The 26,759-nt window shown below is 48.7% G+C and overlaps 1 protein-coding gene across 1 annotated transcript in view; it reads right to left on the bottom strand.

Annotated features, from left to right (window-relative positions):
* GABBR2 (gamma-aminobutyric acid type B receptor subunit 2) overlaps positions 1-26,759 on the bottom strand; it is a 360,010-nt gene that overhangs the window by 7,900 nt on the left and 325,351 nt on the right. The window contains exons 14-15 of the mRNA XM_061201103.1: positions 3,917-4,027; positions 1,426-1,650 (exon numbers count right to left, since the gene is read on the bottom strand). Of these exons, the coding sequence (XP_061057086.1) occupies positions 1,426-1,650; positions 3,917-4,027 (336 nt within the window). The remainder of the gene's footprint in view (positions 1-1,425; positions 1,651-3,916; positions 4,028-26,759) is intronic.

Below are 26,759 nucleotides of genomic sequence, written 5' to 3'. Positions count from 1 at the left end.
CTGTCCACCAGGACCTATGGTTCAGAGGCGAGGGGCAGGGATGGAGAAAGGATCTTCACCAGGCCAGAGGCATCCAGGGCAGAGTGCTCACCACAGTGCTCTGGGCCTGGGCTGGGGTCTTTGGAGGGTCTGGAAGGATGGTGAAGGTAAAGGAAGTCCAGGGGGAAGAAATGGCATATGCAAATGCAGGGAGGCCTAGGGCTCAGGGCACTTATAGAGAAGGGCAGTTGGATGGTGGACAGAGTTCTCTGGGGGAGACAAGGAGATCCAATGGTCCCGAAAGACAGCCCAGTGTCGGGGAATTGATCCTGGAGCCAGGAAGGCAGTGAGGAGCTATCAAGGGTGACAAAGCAGAGTGACCCCGTCAGAACTGGGCTTAGAATCATCTGGCATCTTTTACAGGGTGGAGAGGAAGTCAGAATGCAGGCAGAGAAGCTGTGGTGTGAGCCTGCAGCCTGGGAAAGTGTTGACAACTAAAGGAGAGAGTGTATGCCAGAGGTGTTCTAGAGCAGAGCTGACACTGCTTAGGGACTGACTGGGCGCCCAGGAGGCTGGAGGAGCCATGGGACCCCCAGCAATCTCTCCTCTCCCCTTTCTCTAAGGCAGACACTCCCTAACTTGGGTCAATGACTTCTCAACTACCTCTGTTTCCTGCTGCTGCTTTTACTCTTGAGACCCATGAAGGTCAGGTTTTCCTCTACACAGATCAGCCTACTGTAGGGGTCAAGGCCTCTGATTCACCTGCCCACTGCTGGGTAGGATAATGTTTGGAAAATATCTCTCAGTTCAGCCCTTCAGACGAATGAAAAACATAAGTGGTTGTTAAAAATGGTTATTCTTTTTGACCCACTAATACTACTTCTGTGACTCTACCTTAAGGGAAGAATTGGAAACAAGGAAAATGTATTATGTAGAAAAAAAAGTTCATTTATAATATAAAAAATCTGGAAACAACTGTAATGCTCACCAATCAGGGATCAAGTGGTTGAGTAAATTATGGAACTTCCTCTCAACAATGGTTATGAATGTGGGAAGATACAAAGGGCACAAGTTAAGTTAAAAAGGAAAATTGCAAAGTGTGCTATAATTACAGCTATATCTGAAAAAGCATCACTGCCCTAAACCATTAAAAAAGAGGTTGGAAGGAAACACATCAAAAATATTAACAGTGAAAAACCAAACCAAAACATTAACAGTGATTATTTTTGGGTGGCAGGACTATGTGAGATTTTTGAAAAATCTGGTTTTTTTGCTTTCCTGCATTTTCCAAACTTTCTGTGATGTGAATTGTGTTCATCATTAAAAAAAAAAAGAGTGTATAAAACTTGTAGAAAGTGGGAGAAACACAGCATTGCCCTTGTGATGGAGTCAGAGGCCAGACGCCAGGGTGGTGAGCGGGGGGCATTGCTGGCACCTGCCCCGTACCTTTGGCACAAACACCAGGCAGAGGGTGATGGTGCTGCAGAAGATGATGACCAGGGCCACAATGCAGAACTGCACGTTAGGCTGGTCCCGGGTCAGGAAGGAGACGGCAGCCCCGATGATGCACATGATCCCCACGTTGTAGACGCTCATCCCAATGTACTTGCTGTCATTGAGTGCGGGGATGCTGACGTTTCGGGTCTCCCAAGCTAAGAAACAACCGAACAACTGGAACGGTGAACAGAAAAGGGAGACGGTCATTACCAGGTGGTGGCATACACTCCTGCTCTGAGAAGCTACTGAACTGAGGGTTATTCTGTTACTCCCCCCTACTCTGAAGTGGGGGCTTGGGGGGAGGGAGGCTGGGGGTTTGCTGCTGGCCAGGTCTTCAGGATATCACAGTCTGTCTCCACTTGTGGCCCTGGGTTGAGTCCTGCCAAGGAAATGCAGACTGGGGTGTTACACTGTGTGGTCCTCCTTCACCTCCACCACTGGTTCACACACAGACCCACAGGAGGCCACAGTGGGGAAGAAATTCAGACACAATCTCAACCACATGCCCTCCCTCTACAGAGAACCTGAAGGCCCAAAAGAGAGGAAGGGGCTTGCCCAAGGCCACAGAGCAATATGGTGGCAACAGTGGACTGTGTCTCTAGAAGTTAAGACTAGTCTTTTTTCTGTTAAACCAGGCAGAGCCCCTGTGTCTGGGACCCCCAATGCACATAGCCACCCAGAGTAGAGAGACTACATTTCCTAGCCATCCTTGAAGCTAGGTGTGGCATATGATTGGGTTCTAGACAATACCATGTAGGTGGAAGTGGTGTGTACAAGTTCTGGGAAGTGTCTTTAGAGGAAAAGGCTGTTCCTCTTCCACCTTCCTAGCAGATGGAGTGGAATGTGATGGCTGGAGCTTGAGCAGCCATCTTAGACCATAAAGTCATCTTAGACCATGATGTGGAAGCTGTATGATGAAGATGAGGAAGACAAGATGCAAGGAGCTCAGATTCTAGTAGCCTCCACACCAGCCCTTTTGCTTACCTGAGAAGAAAATTATCTTTTTTAAAAACTACTATTATTGTGGGTTTTCTGTCACTTGCAGCTCTACTCCTAACCAGTACATTTCCAACAGAAATGAATAGGGTAGAAGTCAAATGTGATGTAAAGTAGGGTGTTGAGGGTTTAGCTATCATGTGTTGTCTGAGGGGAGGGCAGGCTGCAGAGAAAGTGCAGATGGAATGCTGGGTAGAATGGTGGTGTGGGCAGGAGGGAGAGCTGACCACAGCTGCTGACCGCTGCAGGGGCTTCGGCTGTGGTCCAGCCCCTCCAGGAGGCTGTCCTACAAAGGCTTCCTTTCCCTCTGGCCTTATCTCTGAAGTCTGGGGCATCCAACACCTGCACGAACCATGTAACATCATCCCAAGGGCCTATACTATCTCACAGGGCTTCTGTCCAGATGAAATGAGAGGATGGATGTGAAAGCATTTTGTAAACTGTTACATCCGTTATAAGAGTAAGTTAATAATTATTTTGTAATTGGTATTTTTTACAACCATAGTTGTTTTCCTCTCTTTTAAGTGTGTTATCTCACAGACTGATTTATTATTGTTTTTAATTCCAATTAAAATAGGAACCAGAAGCCCAGGAAGCAGATACTGCGTGAGGGATGGAAACCACGCTGTTGAAAGCTTGCTTCGTGCTGGTTCCTTCGTGTGCGGTGCCTTCAATCCTACAGCTGGGCATGGCTTTCCACATCCTAGAGGGGAAGAAGCAGAGGCTAGGCAAGGCCAAATGGCCTGCTTGGGGTCCCTTGGCAATGTGCGTCAGGGCTGGATGGGTGCTCCAGATGCCTGCTCTCTCACAGGGGCTCTGTGTGCCTCCTCTCTGCCACAGAGGCCGATCGCGGCTTCACTTCACTGTGGAAGGATCTGAGGAGGGGGCAGTTGCAGGCATGGTTTGCACAGGATGTGGAGAGAAGATTCAAGGGTCAACCCAGAATAAGGTCGGGTGGGACTGCCCTTTCAAGTCCTTCCTAACTTTGAAATTCCACAGTTGTGTGAGGTGGGCTTGGTATGTGATCTGTGTATAACAGATGAATGGAGTGGAAAGAGTATTGGGTTTGGAAATTGGAGGTTACCAGGCGGCCTTTGGCAAATCATTTAACTTGTCTGAGCCTGATTTCCCCCATCTCCAAATGGAGATGATTCCACTCATCTCCCACAGGATGTGAACTGGGTCTGGGTACCAACAGACTGCTGTCAGGGAGCAGGACAGTGGCAGCTGGGAGGCACACTCACAGTGAAATGGGGACATTATTTGTACCTATCTCATGTGATTGTTGTGGGATTGAAATGACACGTGCCAGGCACCGAGACTGGCAAAGAGCAAGTGCTTAGTCCTGGGGGCTCTGTTTATTTTTATGTTGACGGAGGCGCTTAGGAGAGAGAGCTCTGACAGAGAAGCATTTCCCCCACTCTGCCTCCCGCTCTGCACCTACCATGAGAAGCCCCTTATAGGCATAGACGATGCCAAGCCAGATGGTCATGTGGGTGTTCTCACAGTGCTCTAGGAGAGGGCGGATGGAGATGTCCCGTCCTGCCGGGTCCGGCTGTGCGAAGAGAAAACAGAAACCCAGGTATGGCACTGGGCACCCTCCCAGCAGCCAGGTCCCTGTTTCATAGCCCTTTTCCCTCCCATGAGCCACAGCCAGTGCTACCATCCAGGAGGCCTTTTGGACCCCATCTCTGTGTTCCATGGGACTCGGGCCTCAACCAGCGTTGACTACCTTCTGTTTGTTGGTCGTGATTCAGCTCTGACCTTCAGTTATCTGAGTTCTTCATGCATTTCCAGCTTGAGTCAGAGCTCAGGAGTAGGGACTGGGTCACTTCTGTGCCCCTAGTACCTAGCACAAGACCTGGCCCAGAGCAGGCATCTTTCTATAACATTTGTTAAAAGAGTAAGGGTGAGAATGAAGCACAAAGTTAGGTGTGGAGGCCTTCAGGTGTCTCTGGAATTAACTCAGGTAGTTGGGAGATAGTATCTACTGGCTAGACCAAGCACGGGGCCTGCCAAACCCCTTTAAGGAAGATCTTCTTACCCACCACCTCCATGGAGGGAGCAGTGGTGGCAGCTGTGTTATGTACCACATGATGCACTCTGGGCCAGAGTTGATTGGACAAGGGGTGGGCACCTGACCTTAGGTAGCCAATCCGAGGCTTGTCAGGGACCTATGAGGTTTCCTAGTGCAAAGTGCTCTGCTCAAAGAGGGGTGGTGGAGAGGATCCAACCCAAGCACTGTTCTCTCTCTCAGGAATTTGAACTGAGAAACTCCAGGAGAGAATCAGCCAGATAGTGGCAAGAGGAGAAAAAGACAACAAGGGAGTGAAAAAATAAATATATACTGTAGGTATATATTTTTAATGAACTATTTGAGAGTAAGTTGCAGACATCCTGGCCCTTCTTCACCCCTAGATATCTAGCATGTTTTTCCTAAGAACAGGAGATTCTCTTATATAACCACATATACCTACCAAATTCAGGAAATTTAACATTGATACAGTATATTATCTAATACACTACCTATTTTTTAATTTTGCTAATTGGCCTAATAATGTCCTTTAAGGACCCAATCCAGGACCATGTGTTGCATTTACTTATCATGTCTGTAGTCAGCCTTGGAATCAGCCCTTCCTCCTTCAATCTCAAGACCTCAGCAAGCCCAGAAATAAACCCACACACCTACAGTCAATTAATCTTTGACAAAGGAGGCAAGAATATAAAATGGGAAAAAGTCTCTTCAGCAAGTGGTGCTATGAAAGTTGGACAGCCGCATGTAAATCAATAAAGTTAAGTTAGAACACACCCTCACACCATGCACACACAAAAAACTCAAAATGGCTTAAGATTTAAATGTTAGACATGACACCATAAACTTCCTAGAAGAGAACATAGACAAAACATTCTGTGACATAAATCATACCAGTGTTTTCTTAGGTCAGTCTCCCAAAGCAGTAGAAATAAAAATAAACAAATGGGACCTAATTAAACTTAAAAGCTTTTGCATAGCAAAGGAAACCATTACAAAAACGAAAAGAGGGATTTCCCTGGTGGTGCAGTGGTTAAGAATCCACCTGCCAATGCAGGGGACATGGGTTCGAGCCCTGGTCCAGGAAGATCCCACATGCCGCGGAGCAACTAAGCCCGTGCGCCACAACTACTGAGCCTGCACTCTAGAGCCTGTGAGCCACAACTACTGAAGCCCGCGCGCCTAGAGCCCGTGCTCTGCAACAAGAGAAGCCACTGCAATGAGAGGCCCGCGCGCCGCAACAAGAGTACCCCTGCTCGCCGCAACTAGAGAAAGCCTGTGCGCAGCAACGAAGACCCAATGCAGCCAAAAATAAACAATTTTAAAAAAACGACAAACAAAAAAACCCCGAAAAGATAGGGACTTCTGTGGTGGTCCAGTGGTTAAGACTCCGTGCTTCCACTGCAGGGGGCGTGGGTTCAATCCCTGGTCAGAGAACCAAGATCCTGCATGCTGCTGGGTGGGGATGGGGATGGGGGGAACCAAAAAGACAACCTATGGACTGGGAGAAGGTATTTGCAAATGATGTGACCGACAAGGGCTTAATCTCCAAAATATATAAACAGCTCATGCAACTCAACAGCAAAAAAACAACCCAATCAAAAAATGGGCAGAAGATCTTTGGAAAAATATCTATTAAGAAGACATACAGATGGCCAATAAGCATGTGAAAAGATGCTCAACATCACTATTAGGGAAATGCAAATCAAAACTACAATGAGGTACCACCTCACACCGATCAGAATGGCCATCACTAAAATGTCTAGGGGCTTCCCTGGTGGCACAGTGGTTAAGAATCTGCCTGCCAATGCAGGGGACACAGGTTCAAGCCCTGGTCCGGGAAGATCCCACATGCCTCAGAGCAACTAAGCCCATGCGCCTAAAGCCCGTGCTCTGCAACAAGAGAAGCCACTGCGACGAGAAGCCCACGCACCACAACGAAGCATAGCCCCCACTCACTGCAACTAGAGAAAGCCCGCGTGCAGCAACGAAGACCCAACGCAACCAAAGATTAAAAAAAAAAAAAGTCTACAAATAACGTATGCTGGAGAGGGTGTGGAGAAAAGGGAACCCTCCTACACTGCTTGTGGCAATGTCAGTTGGTGCAGCCACTATGGAAAAGAGTATGGAGGTTCCTCAGAAAACTAAAAATAGAATTACCATATGATCCAGCAGTCCCACTCCTGTGCATATACCCGGACAAAACTATAATTCAAAAAGATACATGCACCCCTATGTTCATAGCAGCACTATTTACAATAGGCAAAACATGGAAACATCCTAAATGTCCATCGACAGATGAATGGATAAAGAAGATGTGGTACATATATACAATGGAATACTACTCGGCCATAAAAAAGAACGAAATAATGCCATTTGCAGCAACATGGATGCAGTGAAGGAAGTCAGAAAGGGAAAGACAAATACCACATGATATCACTTATATGTGGGATCTAAAATATGACACAAATGAACTTATCTATGAAACAGAAACACACACACAGACATAGAGATCAGACTTGGGGTTGCCAAGGGGAAGGGAGGGAGGGAGAGGGATGGACTAGGAGTTTGGGGTTCGTAGATGCAAACTATTACATTTAGAATGGATAACAACAAGGTCCTACTGTATAGCACAGGGAACTATATCCAATCTCCTGGGGTAAACCACAATGGAAAAGAATATAAAAAAGAATGCATGTGTATGTGTGTGTAACTGAGTCACTTTGCTGCACAGCAGAGATGGGCATAACATGGTAAATCAACTACACTTCAATTAAAAAAAAGACCTCAGTCTACTTCAGTCTGTTATGTCATTGATATTTCAGGTCATTTATTTTGTAGAATGTCCCTCAGTTTGGGTTTGTCTGGATGTGTTTTCATGATTGAATTCAGGTTATGTATTCTTGGCAGGAATTCTATGTAAGTGATTTTCTCACCTCCTCAGTGTTTCACATCAGTGGCATTTGATGGCACTTTGTCCCATTATTGGTGATGTTTTTGGTCATTTGGTTGAGGTGATGTCAGCCAGATCTCTCCACTTCAAAGGTACCATTTCCCTCTTGTAATTAATAAATAATCTGTGGGAGATACTTTGAGACTGTGTGGGTATCCTGTTCCCCCACAAACATTAACTCAGTGGTTGCAGCTTCCATTGATGATTCCTATCTGAGTCGTATTACTTTGGTGGCTGCAAAATGGTGATTTTCTAACTCTAACATTCCATTTAAATACTTGGCAATATATTGTAAACAAGATCTTTCCTCCCACTCATTTATGTATGTCAGTATAGACTTATGGGATCCTTTTAGATTCAGTGTCTTATAATCCATTACTAGTATTATTCATTTTGTTCAAAATTTTCCAGATTTGGCTAGTAGGAAACCCCTTCATGCTGTCTCCTGTGTTTTTTCAACATGTCCCCATAATTTTTTTGAGCACTTTCCTACTTCTTGGCACAAGGGGTTCCAGGGTCTCCTTGTATTTTCCTTGCCCTAGTCTTGGAATCAGCCATTTCTCTGAGGAGTCCTGGTTCTTTGTAGCAGAGAATAGTATTTAGAAACCGAGATCTGGGCACTGATGTGCTCACTGTTCCTAGGGTATCATTACTTCTAGGCCCCTTTACCTATCTATCTATCTATCTATCTATCTATCTATCTATCTATCTATCTACCCATCCATCTACCATCATTCTATCTCTTTAGCATCTATCTATAGATATAAATAAAATCCAACACCACAGTGTTCTTGCTTGCTCTCCCCCATTCCATATTTGCATCTTTATTCTCTTACAGTGAGATCCCTGGTTTCTAACAACATCAAGATATTCACTCATTTTCTCAATTCTATAATAGACACAAAATAGTTTCAAAATTGCTACATCCATACACTACCAACAACAAATTTACTAAGTTGAAGATGTCCTTGCAAATCTGTCTTTAGCACAGATCCCACTGAGGGTATCTCATCAAAGAACTGTGTTCTGGATGTTGCCTCTTAAGGCCCAGGGTAAAGCCACACTCCTGAGGGTAAGGGGTAGGCATGCCCAGGGTCAGTCACTAGGAAGAAGGGGCACATTGGTGGGATCCAGGGATGTGAAAGGCAGGCCTTAAGCACATGGGGGATGGAAACCCTATTTCTCTTAGCCCTGCTCACTAGGCCTGACCTTCAAGGCATGCCATTGCCTGGGTACCTGTGAGTTGGGGAAAGATGGTGCTCCCATATGGATACAGGAGGAGCTGGGAGGGGTGGAGCTGCAGGGCTCAGGCCATTTTATAACTAGATCATCCAGTTGCATGCTCTCTCAGGCTTGATTTCCCTTTTGTCCCAAGCCACAGAAAGCCTTACGTTAGCCTCTTTGGTTCCATGATCGTTGAGTACACACACAGGCTGGAGTGCTACAGGGCCCTCTGCAGTGGTGGCAGTGGGTACTTGTGAGAGACACCCCAGGGAAAGGTGATCTCCAGGAACCATAGTCAGAGTTGCCAGGGCTAGAGATTTCCCCTCCACTGCTACTGACCCAGGAGCTGAGCTGGATTCTAAGAGTGGTGGGGCTTTCCTGATGTCCTTTCATTGTGTAATTGAGGAGACTGAGAAAGGACTTGGTCCCAAGGTCAACAGTGACTTAGTGGCGTAACTTGGTTTTCTCCAATGTCTGACAACTAAGCAGACCTCAGAACGCAGTAGCACAGGCCCATTACGGCCACGTGCGAACAGCAAACCCATTGATGATGATAGTGTCTGTTGTTCTACAATGAAAGGCAGTCATTTATGATGAACTCTTAGATTCTCTTTGTAGAGAGGACTGATTCTGTCATACCCCATTGTTCAATGTAATGAAAACTCTATTCATAGGAAGCTAACAATGATTGCCTGGCTTATATACCTCCAGTGACAGAGTCCCCTCCCTCCCACTCTTGGTGAGATGGTTGCACAGTTTGTCTTTTATTGAACCAGAACCTTCTCCTCTTATACCTCCACCACTGATCCTCGTCTTTTCCTCTGGGGCTCCTCAGAATGGTATTAAATTCTCTCCTTAAGTCTGCACGCTCTTCCTCATGAGGGGAAGATCTGCAGTGAAGGTACATATCACCTCCCCCCACAAGTTGACCTGGTCCTCCTAAACTGCTCGAGTTTACTATTGATCTGAAAACCTAGAATTGAGCTCAACACTTCAGGTGGTACTAAGCACCCTTGCTCCAGATCTCCTTGCCTTTCTAAATAACTACCTTTCATTGGTGATTCATATGTTCCTTATGGTTGATTAAGACCCCATAGGTAGTTTTCGTGGAACTGCTGCTAGCTCTGTCTTCTCGCTTCTGCAGCTGACATTCCAGCCTGGTTACCTTTTACCTCGTTTGTAGCCCTCTCCTCCTCATGCCCTCCATCCTGGTCTGCTCTGACCTCTTCGAATCCTGAAATCCCAACTCTTATATCTGGTCTTTCAGTACCCCATTTATCTCACTAAGCTTAAGCACAGCCTCGCCTGCAGAGGTGGAAGGGCAGCAAAAAAACAAGGGCCTGCCGAGAGTTCAGAGAAGACATGATCCCAAGGGTGAGCAGAGATGCTTCTACTCCATCTCCCAGTACACAGGCACTGATCCGGAAATAAGCCATAAAAACCTCCCAGTCATCAACGTCACTTTCACACAGCCCCAGGGCTGTGAACACTGGACACAAATCAGTGGCAGTGATTGGGGTGGTTTTATGAGTGATGAAGTTTATGTACTCATGAGGCTGGGGGATGGGGAGTCTGAATAAAGTCAAATGAGCCCTGCATTGAATCTCAAAGCAAACTGTAAGAGCCATGCCTTTTCTTGTATGATCCATTGTGCTTGGGACTGGAGTTCAGAGTGCTCTGAGCAGTCACACACATGGGGAGAGATGCCTGACCAGGCAACGGGGGAGGGCGGGGAACCTGAGCCCTTACTTGGTGTCGTTGTCATGTACCAGAGCACCACTAGAGGGCACCAAAGAACCGTGTGGAGGGTCCACCCAGCAGCTGTGGATCACCCTCTGCTGGGGACACAGAGCTGCTTCTGTGGCTCGGTGGGGCTGCAAGTGTCGAAGCCGTCAGCAGCATCCTGTGCTACTCTAGAAGGCACTCACTGGCCTTAAATGAAGCCAGACTTCAGGCACCTTGGAGGACCACCACCCCACCCCCCCTCCCAGGGCAGCGGGTGAAGCAGAGCAGGGGGGAGGCGTGGGGAGCTGCTGGCGAAGGAGGGGCCAGAGGGCCCAGGCTGTACCTGGCTATGGCATTCCCCCTGTTCCTAGTGTGGGCTGGCCACGCAGCCCGGCGCCAGTGAGCACAGGGCACTGACCCCTGCAGATGCCATGCCGGGATATGACGTCAGGGCCTGAGCCAGGATTTTAGGCCCAGTTCTCTGTGCAGTTGTGGACTGCAGCATTTCCACTGGCCTAAGAATGCTTCCCTTGCCCTGGATAACTGGCTTACAAGAACTTTCAGCTTGCTTTTTTCTTTTCTTTATTTTCCTTCCTTATTTGTTGCTCACTTGGGCAATTACCTAAGTAAGCATTCATTCATTCATTCATTCATTCCATAACTATCAAGCACTACCATCTGCCAGGTACTGTTCTGGGCATGGGGAAGGCAGCAATAACCAGGGCTGACAAGAACCCTGTCCTCATGGGTCTTCCATCCTAGTAAGATCAGGACGGCTCCATGAGAGATGACCTCAGAGGGGGAATGGGCTGGCCTCAGCAAATAACAGCCACCCTAAGAACACCAAGAGCTGCCCTGTCATGAGTGACAATAATGTGCTAGTTGCAAAGCTGTGAGCTCTACACACGTTATCTTGTTGAAGCCTCATAAGAATCTAACAAGGTTGGACTTCCCTGGCGGCACAGTGGTTAAGAATCCGCCTGCCAGTGCAGGTGACACGGGTTCAAGCCCTGGTCCGGGAAGATCCCACATGCCGCGGAGCAACTAAGCCCATGCGCCACAGCTACTGAGCCTGCGCTCTACAGCCTGAGAGCCACAACTACTGAGCCCACGTGTTGCAACTACTGAAGCCTGCGTGCCTAGAGCCCATGCTTCACAACAAGGGAAGCCACTAGAATGGGAAGCCCGCGCACCGCAACGAAGAGTAGCCCCCGCTCGCCGCAACTAGAGAAAGCCTGCGTGCAGCAACGAAGACCCAATGCAGCCAAAAATGAGAAAAAAAAAGAATCTATCAAGGTGTTAACCTCATTTTACAGATGAGGAAACTGAGGCACAGAGAAGTTAAGTAACTTGCCCTAAATCTCCAGCTAGTGTCAGAGCTCAGATTCGTTTGATTCCCAAACCAATGTTCATTCCTTCCTCACCACATGCATCCCCCAACCTGCCCTGCTTCATAGTCCAAGGAGACAGTGGGTATAATACCTGCTCTGTAAACTGTGAGGTGCTGCTCATGGGAGGAATGACTTAATTGCTAAACAGTCAATAGAGGCCTCCCTGAAGCCCCCAGAGCTCAGCAAAGGCTGTGCTTCAGTGCTGCATGAAATCAAGCTGTCTGCAATGGCCGGAGGCTGCAAGTACTCACACCTGACTCCTGGTCTAGCTGCTGCTCAGCAGGAGGCAGGCAGGCGCTGCCCGGGAAAGCCTCCCCCATCTGTGCAGCGAAAGGGGAGCAGCTGGCCTGAGAGTCCCTCTGCATGATGCAACTATTCACAGTGTAGGTCAGTGGCCCCTACAAACATCCAGCTTTGTCAGGCTGCACAAATGGACCAGCAAGGGTCCGGGCATGGCTTGAAACATTGAGGCCTGAAAGGTCAAAGGGCTGGGTCCTGTTATAGACTTACTGGGTGACTTTGGGCAAGTCCTCGCCCTTTTCTTGACTTCAGTTTCCCATCTGCAAATGAGCCTATGAGTTAATTTACAGTATAGTTAATGTAAGCCTGAATAACTGAGGGATGACTATATTTGTCTTACATTTCACAACTGTATTTGTCCTACATTCACTCATTCAGAATCGACTTGATCCGTATTTCTCATGTGCCTGCTGTGTGCCGTGCACTGTGCTCGATGCTGGGGTCCGGGTGCATAAGACCCGTAGGATGCTTGTCTTCTTGGAGCGTGCATTCCAGTGGAGGGCACAGGAGGTTGACAAACCACACGGCACAGCTACGAGTAGAGGGGTGATAAGTGTTCCTAAAGAGAACAACGAGGCACTCTGAGGGCTACTAGCCAGAGGACCTACTTCAGATCAGGTAGTCTGGGAAGGCTCTTCTGAAGTGGCGACATTTAGTCTGGGACCTGAACGGTGGGAAGACGAGCCATGTGAAAACCTCGGGGGAGAGCATTCCTAGGAGAGGGAACAGCAAGCAGGCAGGACCTGAAATGGCAAAGACTTCGGCATGTTTTAGGAACCAAAAGGAGCCCAGTGTGGCTGGAGTGCAATAAGTGAGGGGGCCAGCGCTGCTCCTCACTCCATAATATGCACACAAACCACCCAGGGGGCTTGTTAAAATGCAGATGGGTCAGTAGGTCTGGGTGGGCCCCGGGATGCTGCATTTCTAAGCAGCTCCTAGGGGATGCTTGATGCTGCTGGTCCACGGACTGCCCTTTGGACAGCAAGGCCTTAAAGGATCTTAAGCAATAGGGTGACACTTGGTCCTCAGCTTAGCAGATCTCTGGTTAAGAATGCAGACTCCTTGAAAAAGGAACCCTCCTACACTGTTGGTGGGAATGTAAGTTGGTGCAGCCACTGTGGAAAACAGTATGGAGGTTCCTCAGAAAACTAAAAATAGAATTACTATATGATCCAGCAATCCCACTCCTGGGCATATATATACCTGGATAAAACTATAATTCAAAAAGAAACATGCATCCCTATGTTCATAGCAGCACTATTCAAGTAGCCAAAACATGGAAACAACCTAAATGTCCACCAACAGATGAATGCGTAAAGAAGATGTGGTACATATATACAATGGAATACTACTCAGCTATAAAAAAGAATGAAATAATGCCATTTGCAGCAACATGGATGCAACTAGAGATCATCATACCAAATGAAGTAAGTCAGAAAGAGAAAGGCAGATACCATATGATATCACTTAGATATAGAATCTAAAATATGGCAGAAATGAACCTATCTATAAAACAAAAACAGACTCAGACATAGAGAACAGACTGGTGGTTGCCTAGGGGGAGGGGGTGGGAGAGGGATGGAGTGGGAGGTTGGGGTCAGCAGATGTGAGCTTTTATGTATAGGATGGATAAACTACAAGGTCCTACTGTATAGCACAGAGAACTATATTCAATATTCTATGATAAACCATAATGGAAAAGGATATTTAAAAAAAAGAATGTATATATACGTATAACTGACTCACTTTGCTGTACAGCAGTAATTAACACAATATTGTAAATCAACTATACTTCAATAAATAAAAAAGATAGAATGTAGACTCCTTTTGTCATTCGCACGCCTCTGACACAGAGTGACAGCTAAGCGCAAGGATAGACTTGACACTGTGTGTCTGTGTGTTCAGACCCTGAGTAGGGAGGGTGAGGAGTCCGGTGGTGGGCATGAAGGGTGCCACGAGCTCCCTCGGACCTTTTAGGCTGCCACTGCTGTGGGTAGCTCGGGTTCCCAAGCACCACCTGGCTAGTGCTTCTTTGAAGGAGGGGGTGCCTTCCACCTTCTGACCAGCTCCCAGAAGCTGGCTTTCTGCCTCTTTTTTTTTTAATTTCAAAGCTGATTTTTGAAATATCTGGTAGAATTGGTAGATCTTTCTACTGGGGGTGAGTATATGTGTGTATATAAATGTGAGTTTGAGTGTGTGTGGTAGGGAGAGGAGGGAGGATGTCTGACCTTTCTGGGCTGCATTTCAGAGTCTTGAGATGCTTCTCTTTTCCTGGGAAGGCATGTGAGTCAACACTGCCTCTTTTTTGGGGGAAGATGGGGGGCGGTCCCATCAAGGAAGCCTGGCAGGGAGAGAAAGGCCCCTGGGTTCAGATCCCAAGTCTATCACTTGCCAGCTGTGTGACTTTGAACACATCTCTAAGCCTTTCGGAGCCATGATTTCCTCACCTGCAACCTCCCAGGTTTGGCAAGATGATCAGAAGAGGTGACTAGTGAGTTTAGCAGGCTCCTGAGACTGGAAGGCCCACTCCTTATATGTGAACCATCATCGTTATCTCCCAGCGCAGGGAGTCACAGAGCCCTGGAGCTGGGAGGACCTTCCGGATCCCTCCAGGCCAACTGCTTATCTCCACAGCAGCAGCTCCACATCTCCAGGCAGCCAAGCTCTAAGCTGTCATTTCAGGGTAAGATTTTCTTGTTAGACTGTCTGATTACGAGTTTGGGTGAATTTTTTTCAGAATCCCAAATCGGGAAGGGACCTGTGAGATCACCCACAAGGGTTTCTCTATGGGGGAACTTCCGGCAGCTATTTCCTTTGGAGGGCATGTGATTCTCTGTTGTGAGGGACTGTCCTGTTCAGTGCAGGACACTCAGAACCCCTGGCCCCTGGGCACTAAATGCCAGGAATGTCCTCTAGTCACCGTGTCAGCCAAAATCCCTCTCCCCTGGCTCCCCCCTTCTAAACACTAAGGGGATTATGCTCTAGTCCAGTTCCTCTTTTTACAGACAGAGAAACTGAGGCCCAGGAAAGGACTCACAGCAAGTAGGTGACTGATTAGAGACACAGATGCAGGTGTCCTGACCTTGGTCCTATGCCCTGTGCACTGGACCATGCTGCGGGTTGTCACAGGGGGAGCCAGCCTCGTGGGCGGCTCACCAGCCAACCTCTATTGGGACTTACCCTTCCCAGGTGCCAGACACGGCCAAGTCAGCCCCCTGGAGCTGGCCTGAGGGCCAACCTCTGGCTTTTGGACTTATTCAATCTGCTGGTACTATGCACCCTTGCTCAGGTGTACTGGGGCAGCTTCTAGAACAGCAAGCATGGGGCCCAGAGCCGCTCACCCTATCCACACTGGCCACGTCCCTCACGGAGTCCTGCTTGGCGGAGGGGAGATGAGGTAGGGGAGGTGGCTGGGCCTGGCTGAGGAGGGCAAGGAGCCCGGGCTCAGCATTAGGATGCCAGTGGGCCAGCACCCCTGCCTGGTCCTGTTCGGAGAGACATCCTGAGTTTGACCTTGGAATCTGGCAGGAAATTCTGTGGCTGTGTAAAGGTCATAGCTGGGGTGAGGATTGTCTTGGGGAAGTTAAGGACTGACAAGTGCAATAATAGGCCCTAACATTTCTAGCCCTTTGCAGCTCATAAATGCATTCATACTAGGATCTCTCTTTGATTTTGACCTTAGAAGCCAGGAATTTTATACCCATGTTACAGGTGAGGAAACTGAGGCTCAGAGAGGACAAGAGATTTGCTTAAGGTGACACAGCAAGTCAGAGGCAAAGCCAAGCCAGACCTCTTTCCTGCAAAGCAGGTGGGGGCATCTCAGCTTCTGTGGCTTGGCTCTGTTTCCCTCCCTGTGGAGGTGGGCCTTCAGGGGGGCCCCTGCTCTCTGTGGGCCTATGTCTGAGGCTTCTGGGGGCAAGACTGGAGCAGGAAGAGCTCCTAGGTGTTGCTGCTGAACCCAAAGCCAGGAGGTGCTTGCTCATGGGGGGGCTTCCGCAAGGTACACTGTGAATGGGTGACGGCACTGCTGCCTCCCAGGCGTCAGCTGTGTGGTCTGCAGCGCCTGCCCGGCACGAGGGGGGCATCATGCACGAGACGACCAGGGCCCGAACAGGCCCTTCCCCAGTGAAACGATGGCCCGGCGACTGGGGACAGGGAGGCGGCTCCGCACTCCTCAACAGACAGTCACCAGGGAACGGCTGGGCACCAGGGTGGGGAGTCTTCCCTCGGCTCTAGAGCAGAGAGAAACTTGTGCCCCTCGGGTAGTGTGCAGGGCCATAGGTGTGTTACTTCACCTATACGATGTTTAACATTTTTAGACTTCACAGGCAGTAGTTAAACCTCAGGTGATTCCACATGAACACCCAGATTTCTGGCTTCTTTTGGAAATGAGACACTCGGCAGCACAGGGCGTGTGTGTGTGCGTGTCACTGCTCGTGAGCTGGGCGTGTCTGCCACCCTCCCTCATCTGGGCTGCCTGGCCAGCACAGCTCCAGTCCTTGTTCCAGAGTCAAGTGAATGCTTGGAAGGCGTTTTAATTCTAAGGACATTTTTGAAGTCAGTGTGACAACTGTTCTTTCTTTAGTTGGTAAAAGAATTGGAGAGAGAGAGGTGATTGAAAGCAGTTGATGTGGGTGAGGACAGCTGTACTTCAGTGTTGGAGAAATCACTGCTGTCTTAGCAGCTGATGAGAATTTCCTTCAGGGGGAGCCGTGAGTTTGGTGGAAAGTGCCAGCTCTGGGAAGGTGAGTGCCATGGGCACCAAGTGTTCAGAGGAGGCCAAATCCACCCTGGGAGCCAAGAGAGATTTGGTTGCTTCTGAGAGGGGAGTAAGAACGAGGGAAGCTGGCTGGGCCACATGTTCCTTCCCCACAGACTTCTGCACCTTCAGGAAGTTCTACTAAAATTCAGGACATGTTTGATGGGTGAGAGGGAAACATTGGTGAACCTGGTAAAGGGCCTGAGACTTGCCCCGGGGTGCTGTGGGGTAGAAGAGAGATGGCATCTGTGAACCAGCAGCTGGACTGTGCCTACCAGAAAGGCTGGGAAAGGGCCGAAATCTCTAGCAGGCTCGCGATGTCCTCAGACCTCCCCACCTTGGGGGTTGAGGCAGTTCTTCCCGAATCTCAAGGCCCACGAGGGCCCAGCCAACACTGGAATATGTAGAAATGTGGGTTAACTATTCCCGTGATCACCTGATTTTTGTAGAAGCAGCATTACTGAGTAGAAAGGTCTGCGGGCCAACCATGGGCAGGCAAGCCCCTTCCCTCTGAGTGCCAACATCTGGCGCCTCTGCAGTGGCAACCCCAGACGGGAAGCACACGCCCTGGCTCAGCTGCCTGGAGTCTGGCTTGCACCCGCGCTCAGCAGGACCAGGACGCCTGGAGCCCTCATGCTCCACCTGGCGGGGCCGACCACGGTTCCCAGGGCGCGCGTGAGAGCCACTTGTGCCTGCACGGCCTCTACCCTGAGAGCAGAACCGCGCTTTCTTCTTGCGGTCCTGGGACCTGCCTGACCCCCCATAGCTGGGTGTCTGGGCCTCGGCCAGGGGTGGGGGACGGGGGGCAGGGGTGAGTAGAACAATGAAAGGAGAGCAGACAGACGAGAACAGAAGAGAAGGGAAACCTGTGTTCCTCAGATGCCAACACAGTACAGTAAGACTGAGATGCCGTAAACTAAGCCCTGAGAACAAACAAAAACAAGAGCTTAATGAGGCAACAGTCACTCGGTTTGTCCCTCGCACTAACTGGTAAATGATGAGGGCAGAAGCCCCCCAGCACTTCCTGATCGCTCCTCTGCTGCGAGTTACCCCACCTCCCCCCACCCCCTGCCCTGCCCCAGCCTGGTCCGAAGCTCCATCCCGCTTTCTGCTTCTCAAGCCATTTGGCCCCTTCCTCTGGCCCTTCAGTGGAGTTCTCTGAAGAGGGTGCCTGTACCCCCGTCTACATTCTCTACCTCCCACCACTCACCTCCAAACCACTGCAGTGCTCCCCGTGGGCTCTGAGACCTCCTAGAGCCACAGGCAGGGGGCCCGTTTAGTCCTCTGCTCCCCGAGGCCACCTGACTCTCACTTCCAGGCCCTGTCCTCTCCCGGTTCTTTGGGTCTTTGCCCTCCTCCGCTGTGCCCTCTCAGCTCCCTGCACTCACGCCCTCCACCTGCTGATCGGGGCCCCGGCCCCTCCTACTTAACCTTTCCCAGTCTGAACTCATCACTTTCTCCCTTAAACCTTCCATTCCCCCCGGGTTTGCGAGCTCAGAGAGCTGCCCCACATCCACCCAGGTCAGACTGGGCCCTGGGCCGCCTCCCAGGACCTCCTTACCTCTCCTGTGCCCTTTGCCCTCACCCAGCTCCCCCTCCAGAGTGACCTTCCACACAAGCTAATCCCACGTTCAGAGAGCTTCAGCGGCTCCTCAAATTGCAGGACAGTCACCCGGACCCATGAACCCGGCATCGTGACCCTCTGCGATCAGCCCTGGCATATCTGTCCAGCCCTGACTCCTGTCACCTCATCCATAGCCCAGTCCCATAATCTCCCTCCTGGTCCTTTTCTGAGCCGTTTCCTTGTCCTGGGATGCCCTTCCTTCACCCCATTCCTCCATCTCTGAAATCTTCCTAGGTCCTCTCACCCCAAGTCTGCCCCTCCAAGGCCCCCTGTGCTTCCTGCCTCTCTCTTTGGGGAGGGATGTGGCCTCGAAGTAGCAATAACTGTGTTGGACTTCTTCCTCTCCTCTACCTGCCGCGCCATCCCCTCTACCACTTGTACTTCCTCTGTCTCCCGACATGCGCTGACTGCTCACTGCGTGCCAGATTCTGGGCTAAGCGTGTCATAAACACTGTCCCACTTCCTCTAAACTGTCGCCACAGGAGTGAGCCCTAGTACAACCCCCATTTTAGGGGATGCTGGATAAGGCTCGGAGAGGCCGAATCACGGGCTCAAGGTTACACAGGCATTCAGTGACTTGAACCCAGGTCTGCCTAACTTCCCAAACCTTTGCTTTAGACACAAATCCAGAGCTACCCAAAAGGGTGCCTGGTCACTGGTGTGCCACTAATGGATTACAAAGTCCCAAGACGGTGCTCTCCTCTGTCTCGGGGCACAGGGGTGGGGCCAGTCACCTCCAGCCACAAACGGCCTCTGTGGTCACTCTGGTCCTATGAGAATACTGCTTCCTATGTGCACCATGATGTGGAAAAGGATGGGAAGCCCGGCCTTAAGCTAGACTTGGTCCTGGCCCTGAGCTGGCCCAAGGCAGCTCGCTTACCCCATACTTTCAGCCTGGCCTGGGAATGCCTGCTGAAGCCCGCCCCGCAACATCCTGCCTCTAGGCCAGCAACCCCCAGGCCAAAGGGCCTCCTTGTGTGGGTAATTCTCCTTGGCCTGGGGTGAGATCTGTGGCCTCCAGAAGTGAATGGAGCTCCCAGAGCCCTGCTCAAGCTGCCCAGCTCAGTCCTTGGCCAGGCTGGCCTCTCTCCTGCCCAGCCTTTGGACCTCCTAGCCCAGACCTCAGGCAGCTGAGCTGGCCCTGCTCAGCCCTGGCCTGGCCATGCCCATACCTGTCTTTTATCACCCTTTCACGGGGGTCTGCTGCTAACTCAGGGCACAACCTGGCTGGTGGTTCACAGAGACTCCCTGCTGTCAAGTCCAAGGCCAGCTTGGTGTGAACGGGAGGTAACAGAACTAGGGTGCAAAGGTGCTCTAAATCAGGAAGCTGGAGCATTGGGAACCTGGAGAGAGCTACTATACTCCACCGCTGCTGTGCACGACACTCAAGTTTATGCTTTCCAGTGTCATTAGATCTGCCTAATGCTAGAAGTTTAGCCTCACTGCCATTTTGCATAGAACCCGGAGCCCAGGAATAGACCGTAACTCACCCAGGGCCACACAGCAAGAAATCCGAGGACCTGGCACTTGAGCCCAGGGATCATGACTCCTAGCCCAGGGTCCTCCGTTGTTTGTACTCCTCCCTGGAACCCTGGCTAATTCTGGGAGTCCCAGCTCACCAAAGAAAGGAAGGTGGCTGCCTGGACGAGCCTCCAGTGTTCCCTCTCCTGTTCCCTCCTGCATCTCAGATTTTACGGTTTGCCGGTAGCTAAAGGCAGCAAGCAGGGCGACCCCACAGTGCCCTGGTGTAATGGACAGCCACCTTCCTTGCCTCTGGGTGAGGGTCTGGCCCAGGTCTGTCACATGGTCACTCTGAGCCCCAGGTTCTCTTCTGAGAAGTGCTAGAGTCACCTGCTTTGTGGGTTGTTCTGAGCATCGAGCAAGAGCACGGTAAGCCCCAGGACTACAAAGCCGAGACACGCACGCCCCTGGTAACGCATGCGAGAACAATGCATCCATTTCATTCGCCTGTTGCCATTCAAGCAGGCAAGTATATAGGGAACCCCAAAAGCGCAGTGTTGCGAAGACTGTTCCAAAATAGGGTGTTGTAATTGGTGCTGCTGCCACTGTTGCCCGTGCGTTGGAATCCCCGGGCCGCAACGGGCTGGGAGAGCGTGCATGACCCTTCTTTACTCTACAGGGGCTCCTTTTCTGGGTCAGTTTCCTCTTCCCTGTCAGTGCTGTCTCCTCTGCACCAATGATGGGAGTTTACAAGGTGAACATGATGCTCCAATTCATCATAACTATAAAGCTGTTCTCAACTCATCTCACACACACCCATTAGCAACAAACAGAAGTCTTTTTAGGCCACATAATTCTAGTTTGTAGAATCATACAATTTTTGGGCTTGAAGAGACTCAAGTATCTTCTTTCACTTCCCTTCCTTAGTGTGCAGTCCCTGCCAAAAGCTTGTCCAGCCTTTCTTTGCACACCTCTGGTGATGAGACACTCACTACCCTCTATGGAAGCCCAGTGAATTTTTGCTTAGGTCAGACTGAAAGGTGAATGTTCTTCCTCTTCCTATGCTGAAATCTGTATCCCCAGAACTGCCCCCACTGGTCTTGGCTCTGCCTTCTGGGGCCCTGCAGGTCGTGACTCCTCTCTTGGATCCAGGACAGCCCCTCTGAAGTACAGTGACAGCGACTGTGTCCCTCTGAGCCTTCTCTTTGCCGGGTTGACATGAACCCTTCCTGTATGGCACAGTTTTTTACTCTTTGCCCATCCTGGCCACCCTTCATCTTGTCACTATCTCCATAAGGCTTATGGCCCAGATGAGAACACAGGTCTCCAAGAGGATCTGAGAGGGTGAGACTGTTGTCCCCTCCCCACACCTAGGGCCCTACTTGCCTAGGGCTGTCCTCTGAGCTAGCATTGGTTATGTTGCAGCCAAACTACACCATGAAGCTTGGCAGTCCGTATTGTCAAAGTCCACATTTAGGAAACAACTGGTGGTGGGGAGGGAACAGCCCTCCCCCACCACACACACATCTAGTGTTCCTTAGGGATCTGTGGAACCATAGATCACGTGAAGCGGGACCCCTGAGAGTTTTCTCAGCTGTCCAGAAGAAATGCACTGGTGGCCTCCTTGTCATCCCTCATGGCACTTTAGGGTCACCTTTTCCATGCAGGATGTGCTGCCCACTGTGCGATTCCAAAAATAGGCCACCAAAGGCTACTTGTAAGTTACTTTACTGATCTCACTGAAAAATAATTTAAAAGACCCAAATGAAAGGAGGAGTGGGCAATCCAGAGGTGAGATGGGCTTGGGGGAATGTATCAATAGATGTAAGGAGGGTCGAAGTTCTACATTTTTCCTATGAACCAAAGAGTGTGATGTGGCTTTGGCACAGCATAAAGTAAGCAATAATCGCTTCTAACTTTGACTTAGCGTTTTTCACATATATAATCACATATGCCCCTCTAACACTCCAATGTAAGGTAGGATAGGAAGTATTAGCTCTATTTTACAGATGAGGAAACTGAGGCTCAGAGAGGGTAAGTGGACTGACCAAAGGGAATGAAGGACTGGCAGAGGCCACAGCTCCCTGGACATTCCATCTGCTGGCCCACAGTTCTCAGCCCCTGTACATTAGTGGGAGTCACATGACTAATTCTGGCCGATGGGCAGCAGGCAGAAGTGACATTTGACCTGTGTGTGCTGAAGCACAGAAGAGCTGTTTGCAAGATCTGTGGGCTGCCCCGTGTTGGGGCCCAGATCATGGAGATGCCTCATGGGAGACGGTTGCCCTGGAGACCACCTGGACTCACAGGTGTACCTTGTATGAGTGAGAAGTAGAGCTTTGCTGCATTCAGCTGCTAAGATTTAGGGGTTCTTTATTACTGCAGCCTCACCCAGCCTATCCTGATGTATATAAAAGGGAAGTTATTTGTTTTTATGTTATCATGTGTCAGACACTGTGCTAAGCACTTTGCACATATCCCCTCATGCAGCCCTTGAAACTGTCTTGTGAGAAAAGGATTATTCTTTCTCTTTACTGTATGGGAAAACAGAGACACAGAGAAGCAAAGTCACTTGCCCAGCATCACAGAGCCACTAAGGTGTGGGCTTAGAACCTGAATCTGGGTCTCTCTGATTGGAAAACCTCGATGAACTCTGATTTGCAGAAACAGATGGCTACTGTATCCCTACACCCTGTTGGGCTAAATGCTTTCTTTGAAGATGGAAGATTGCACAGATTGCTTTTCTCATTCAGATTTTATGCCTGAGTAAAACCCTTGTGCTGTGATTTATTATAGCAACACTGATTTTCCAATTTTAAGACAACAATGCAGCTTGAAATAAAATGGAAAGAAAACATTGAAACATTTGAAAACTTTTCTTTAGATCCTTATTACGTCTTGCTTGAACTGTTCAGGGCCTGCCTCATTTTCCCCTCTTTCCTCCAGTCTCCCCACCATTCTGATTGACTGCCAGAGTCACCTTTGTAAAACCAAGTCTAAGCATGCTCCCTCTGGCTCAAAACCCACAAAAGGGCTCCTCATCCCCTCCATCAGCACTTCCTAAATTATATTCCTCCTATATGTAATGTAAATATGCTACATCGTACAAATGAAAAAAGAGTTTCATGGGCAAAGAAGTATTGGAAATGCGTATTAAAAATATTTATTATTAAAAGTTAAAATTAAAAATTTTTAGTTAAAAATTGTAAACTGTAGGACTTTGCAGAGACTTTAACATGCTAAAGCCCATTGTACGTTTCCAAGAGGCAGATTCATTGTTTCTGGCATTTCTTAAACTTTTGGACCATGAAATCTCCCCATTCCCTTTTATTTTGGGATACCTAATGGGATTAGTATTCCATGCCGTATACTTGGGGAAGATGTTGGCTTTTAGGATAAAGTCTGGACTTTTCAGCTAACATTCAAGGCCTCCCAGGATCTGTTCCCAGGTCACCTTCCAGTCTCATCTCACAAACCCCTGCCTCCCTCTACCCCAGGGTTCAACTCCTCTCGCTCCTCCTCCTGGACATCTTACTATTTATCACTCAGTGCTAGCTTGTGGGGATCTCTGAGCTGTGACCTGGAGAGGAAACAAGGGTTGAGGAACAAAATCAGAAACTTAACACAACACAGACTCTGTTTGGGAGAATGTTAAAAACACTTGATTAGTGACGTGGCTGAGATGAAAATGGGAATGATGATTGTGCGACTAATTGAAAGCCATGTGTTTACTGAGGCTCAAAGAATCCCTTTTAGAAGTGGGAACTGGGCCCACATATGCCAATGAACAAGGCAAAATGGGTACACGCTGGAAACAAAAAGCACCAAGATATGCTGGGCAGAACCAAAGATATTAATGTAATTAATAAAGTAATTAACATTTACAGGAATGCAAAAGCTGCCAGGAGGCTGATAAGAGAGGGTTATTAAAAAAGAATGAGCAGTGTAGCGGGGAAGTGAAATTAAGTTTTGCATTTCTTTTTTATCACGGACCCCCAAAATACTCTATGAGTAATAAATAGGCCTTGATTTACTGCAAAAATATCAACAAGGCTGGGGACAGAATTTGCTGTTGACCCTCTCCCTGGCAAAATAAACCAATCAATCAATCACTCAGTCAGCCCGTCACTGAGAATATGGGGGGACCTGCATCCAGTGATGTAGTTGAGGGCAAGGTGGTTAAAGATGTCAGACCAGAGGCCAGATTGCCTGAGTTCTAGTCCTAATTCTGCCACTTACAAATGCTGAAACCTGGCTGCAGCTATTTAGCCTCACTGTTACCATCTGTAAAATGGGTCTAAACACAGTACCTCCTCATAGGAGTGGGGATTAAATATACTGATATGAGTAAAGCCCCTTGACCAGTGCCTGGCCCCAGTGAATGGCTCAGACAGGGTCAGCTGTTACTATTATCACCCCCCAGCTACCACCTTGCAGCAATCTACCCAAGGAAAAGCTCCAAGTTAACACAGATTCAGAAAATGTTTGAAAGGATTCGTTAAGAAAACTCATGTCCCCTTCCTCTCATTTCTCCTCTGTCTGGTTCCCAGAGCATTCAGGAGAAGGGCAGGAAGGTGGAAACAGACACATGAGGACTGGTTTAAACTGGTAGGTTATCCCAGTCACTTCTTTGGCTTTGGGATTTTGGGTAAGTCTACCCTCGATTTCTCCATCAGGGAAATGAGGGGTCTGTTTAGGTGATTTCTTAAGTCATTTCAAGCTTTGAAATTCTATGAGTCAACATTAGTCACACAAGCAAGCATCGATTACCAAGAGAGCAAAAACGACCCTCCTTGGAGGCTCCTTCTCCTACTCCTCCTCGGCTGTCTTCCAGCTCTGTTCCTGGCACCGGGGTCCTCCTGGGCCCGCAGGCTAGGAGCTGCAGAGTCATCGGGCTACTACACCTCCCTCATCAACACGTCCACCTTCCCCGAGCCCTCTGCCCATCTCAGCATCAGGACACCTCAGCCCCAGCCCTTGGGGTTTAGGCTTTCAGGCCCTCACTACATCACTTCCCCAGCCTGTCCCTCCCTCAGAGGTCTGCCTCTCCCACCCCTTTTCTCCTTTCCTCAGATTTTTATGAAAAGCTAAATAGTACAAGGAATACTTGTGTACTCTCCTCCAGGAATCAAAAATTGCTAACACTTTGCCATATCTGCTCTCTCTCTCCACACACACACTTTCCCCCACTAAACTATCTGAAGGTAAATTTCAGACTCCATGCACATAACCACAATTTTATCATACCTAAGAAAAGTAACAACTCCATAATGTTATCTGAGAGCCAGAGTGAACTTTTATTAAGGATTCCTCACGCTGCTCTGCTGCTGAAATTCCTTTAACGGCTCCCCATTGCCTCCAGGTCACAGTACAAGTTCCCTTCAGCTCTGCACTTACTTTCTATCCACAGGCAGCCAGATCCAGCTGATTCTTGAACTTCTCCCCAGACATACCCTCCACCTTCCTGCTCATGGATTTTCATCCTCCTGGAATGCCACTGCCTCCAATAGTTTCTCCTTGAGCTTTTGCCCATTATTTAAAGCTCAGCTAAAATTCCATGTTGTACAAGGAATCTTCTAAGGTCTTCCTAGTTGAAATGTATCTTTCTTTTCATATCTCCATAAAACGTGGGAAGCTAGTATGATGACATATTTCATACACGGAGGAAGGCAGAGACAAAAGTCTTACAGAGAAATGTAATTAATCCCTGATCAAACTGTGCCTGAACTCCACATTACCTCTGGAATTTTCCGGGATGCCAATATGTTCCCTCTGCTGTGTACTCCAGTTTGAGTTACTTGCAGCCAAAAACACCCTAATGAATACTGTAGGGATTAGAGCTGACAATCCTTTAGCCTTCTAAAGCTATGAAGCAACAGTAGAAAAATCCAAAGCATTATACACCAGTTACATTGGACACTTGCTGTCCCCCAAGACCATTTCCCCCTCCTCTTACCCTTGCTTTGGAATGCCCTCATATACCTTGTCCTGTCTTAAAAAAAAAAAAACCAGATAAAACTCAGAAAAATTCACTATTTAACCACTTTAATTATAAAGTGTACAATCAGTGGTTTTTAGTGTGTTTAAAGTGTTGTTTAACCCTCACTACTATCTAATTCCAGATAATTCTCACCACTTCAAAAAGAAACCTCATACCTGTTAGAAGGCATTCCCCATTCCATGTTCCCCAGCCCTCTAATCTACTTTCTGTATGGATCTGCCTATTCTGTACATTTTATATAGATGGAATCATACAAGATTTGGCCTTTTAGTGTCTGGCTTCTTTCATTGAACATAACATTTTCAAGGTTCATCCATGTTGTAGCATGCATTCCTCTTTATGGCTGAATAATATTCTATTGTCTGGATATACCACATTTTGTTTATCCATTCATCAGTTGATGGACATTCAGACTGTTTCCACTTTTCAGGCTGTTATGAATCATGCTGCTGTAAGTATTTGTATACACACTTTCACTTCTCCTAAGTATACATCTAGGAATGGAATTGCTGGGTCACATGGTAACTTTAATTTTTTGAGGAACTGCCAGACTGTTTCGTGAGCTCCTGTTTTCTTTAACTATCTAAATCCTACTTGTTCTTTCAAGAACTGAAGGGAAGAGTACGCCCCTCCTTTTTATGACACATTTTTCAAGGTAGGATGACTAGCCACTTCCTCTGTGATCCCCCATGGCTGGAGGCTAAGCTATCCCAGCACTTACCACCCGCGCTGACATTGTCAGTTTACACATCTGTCCCTCCTGGACTGGGAGTGTCCCAAGAGCAGAGGCTGTGCCTTATCCATCGCTGCAGCCCCA

The sequence above is a fragment of the Eubalaena glacialis genome, chromosome 9 (genome assembly GCF_028564815.1).
Source record: "Eubalaena glacialis isolate mEubGla1 chromosome 9, mEubGla1.1.hap2.+ XY, whole genome shotgun sequence".
Classification (NCBI taxonomy): domain Eukaryota; kingdom Metazoa; phylum Chordata; class Mammalia; order Artiodactyla; family Balaenidae; genus Eubalaena; species Eubalaena glacialis.
The sequence above is the reverse complement of the archived record's forward strand: the minus strand, read 5'-3'. Positions and strand labels throughout refer to the sequence as shown.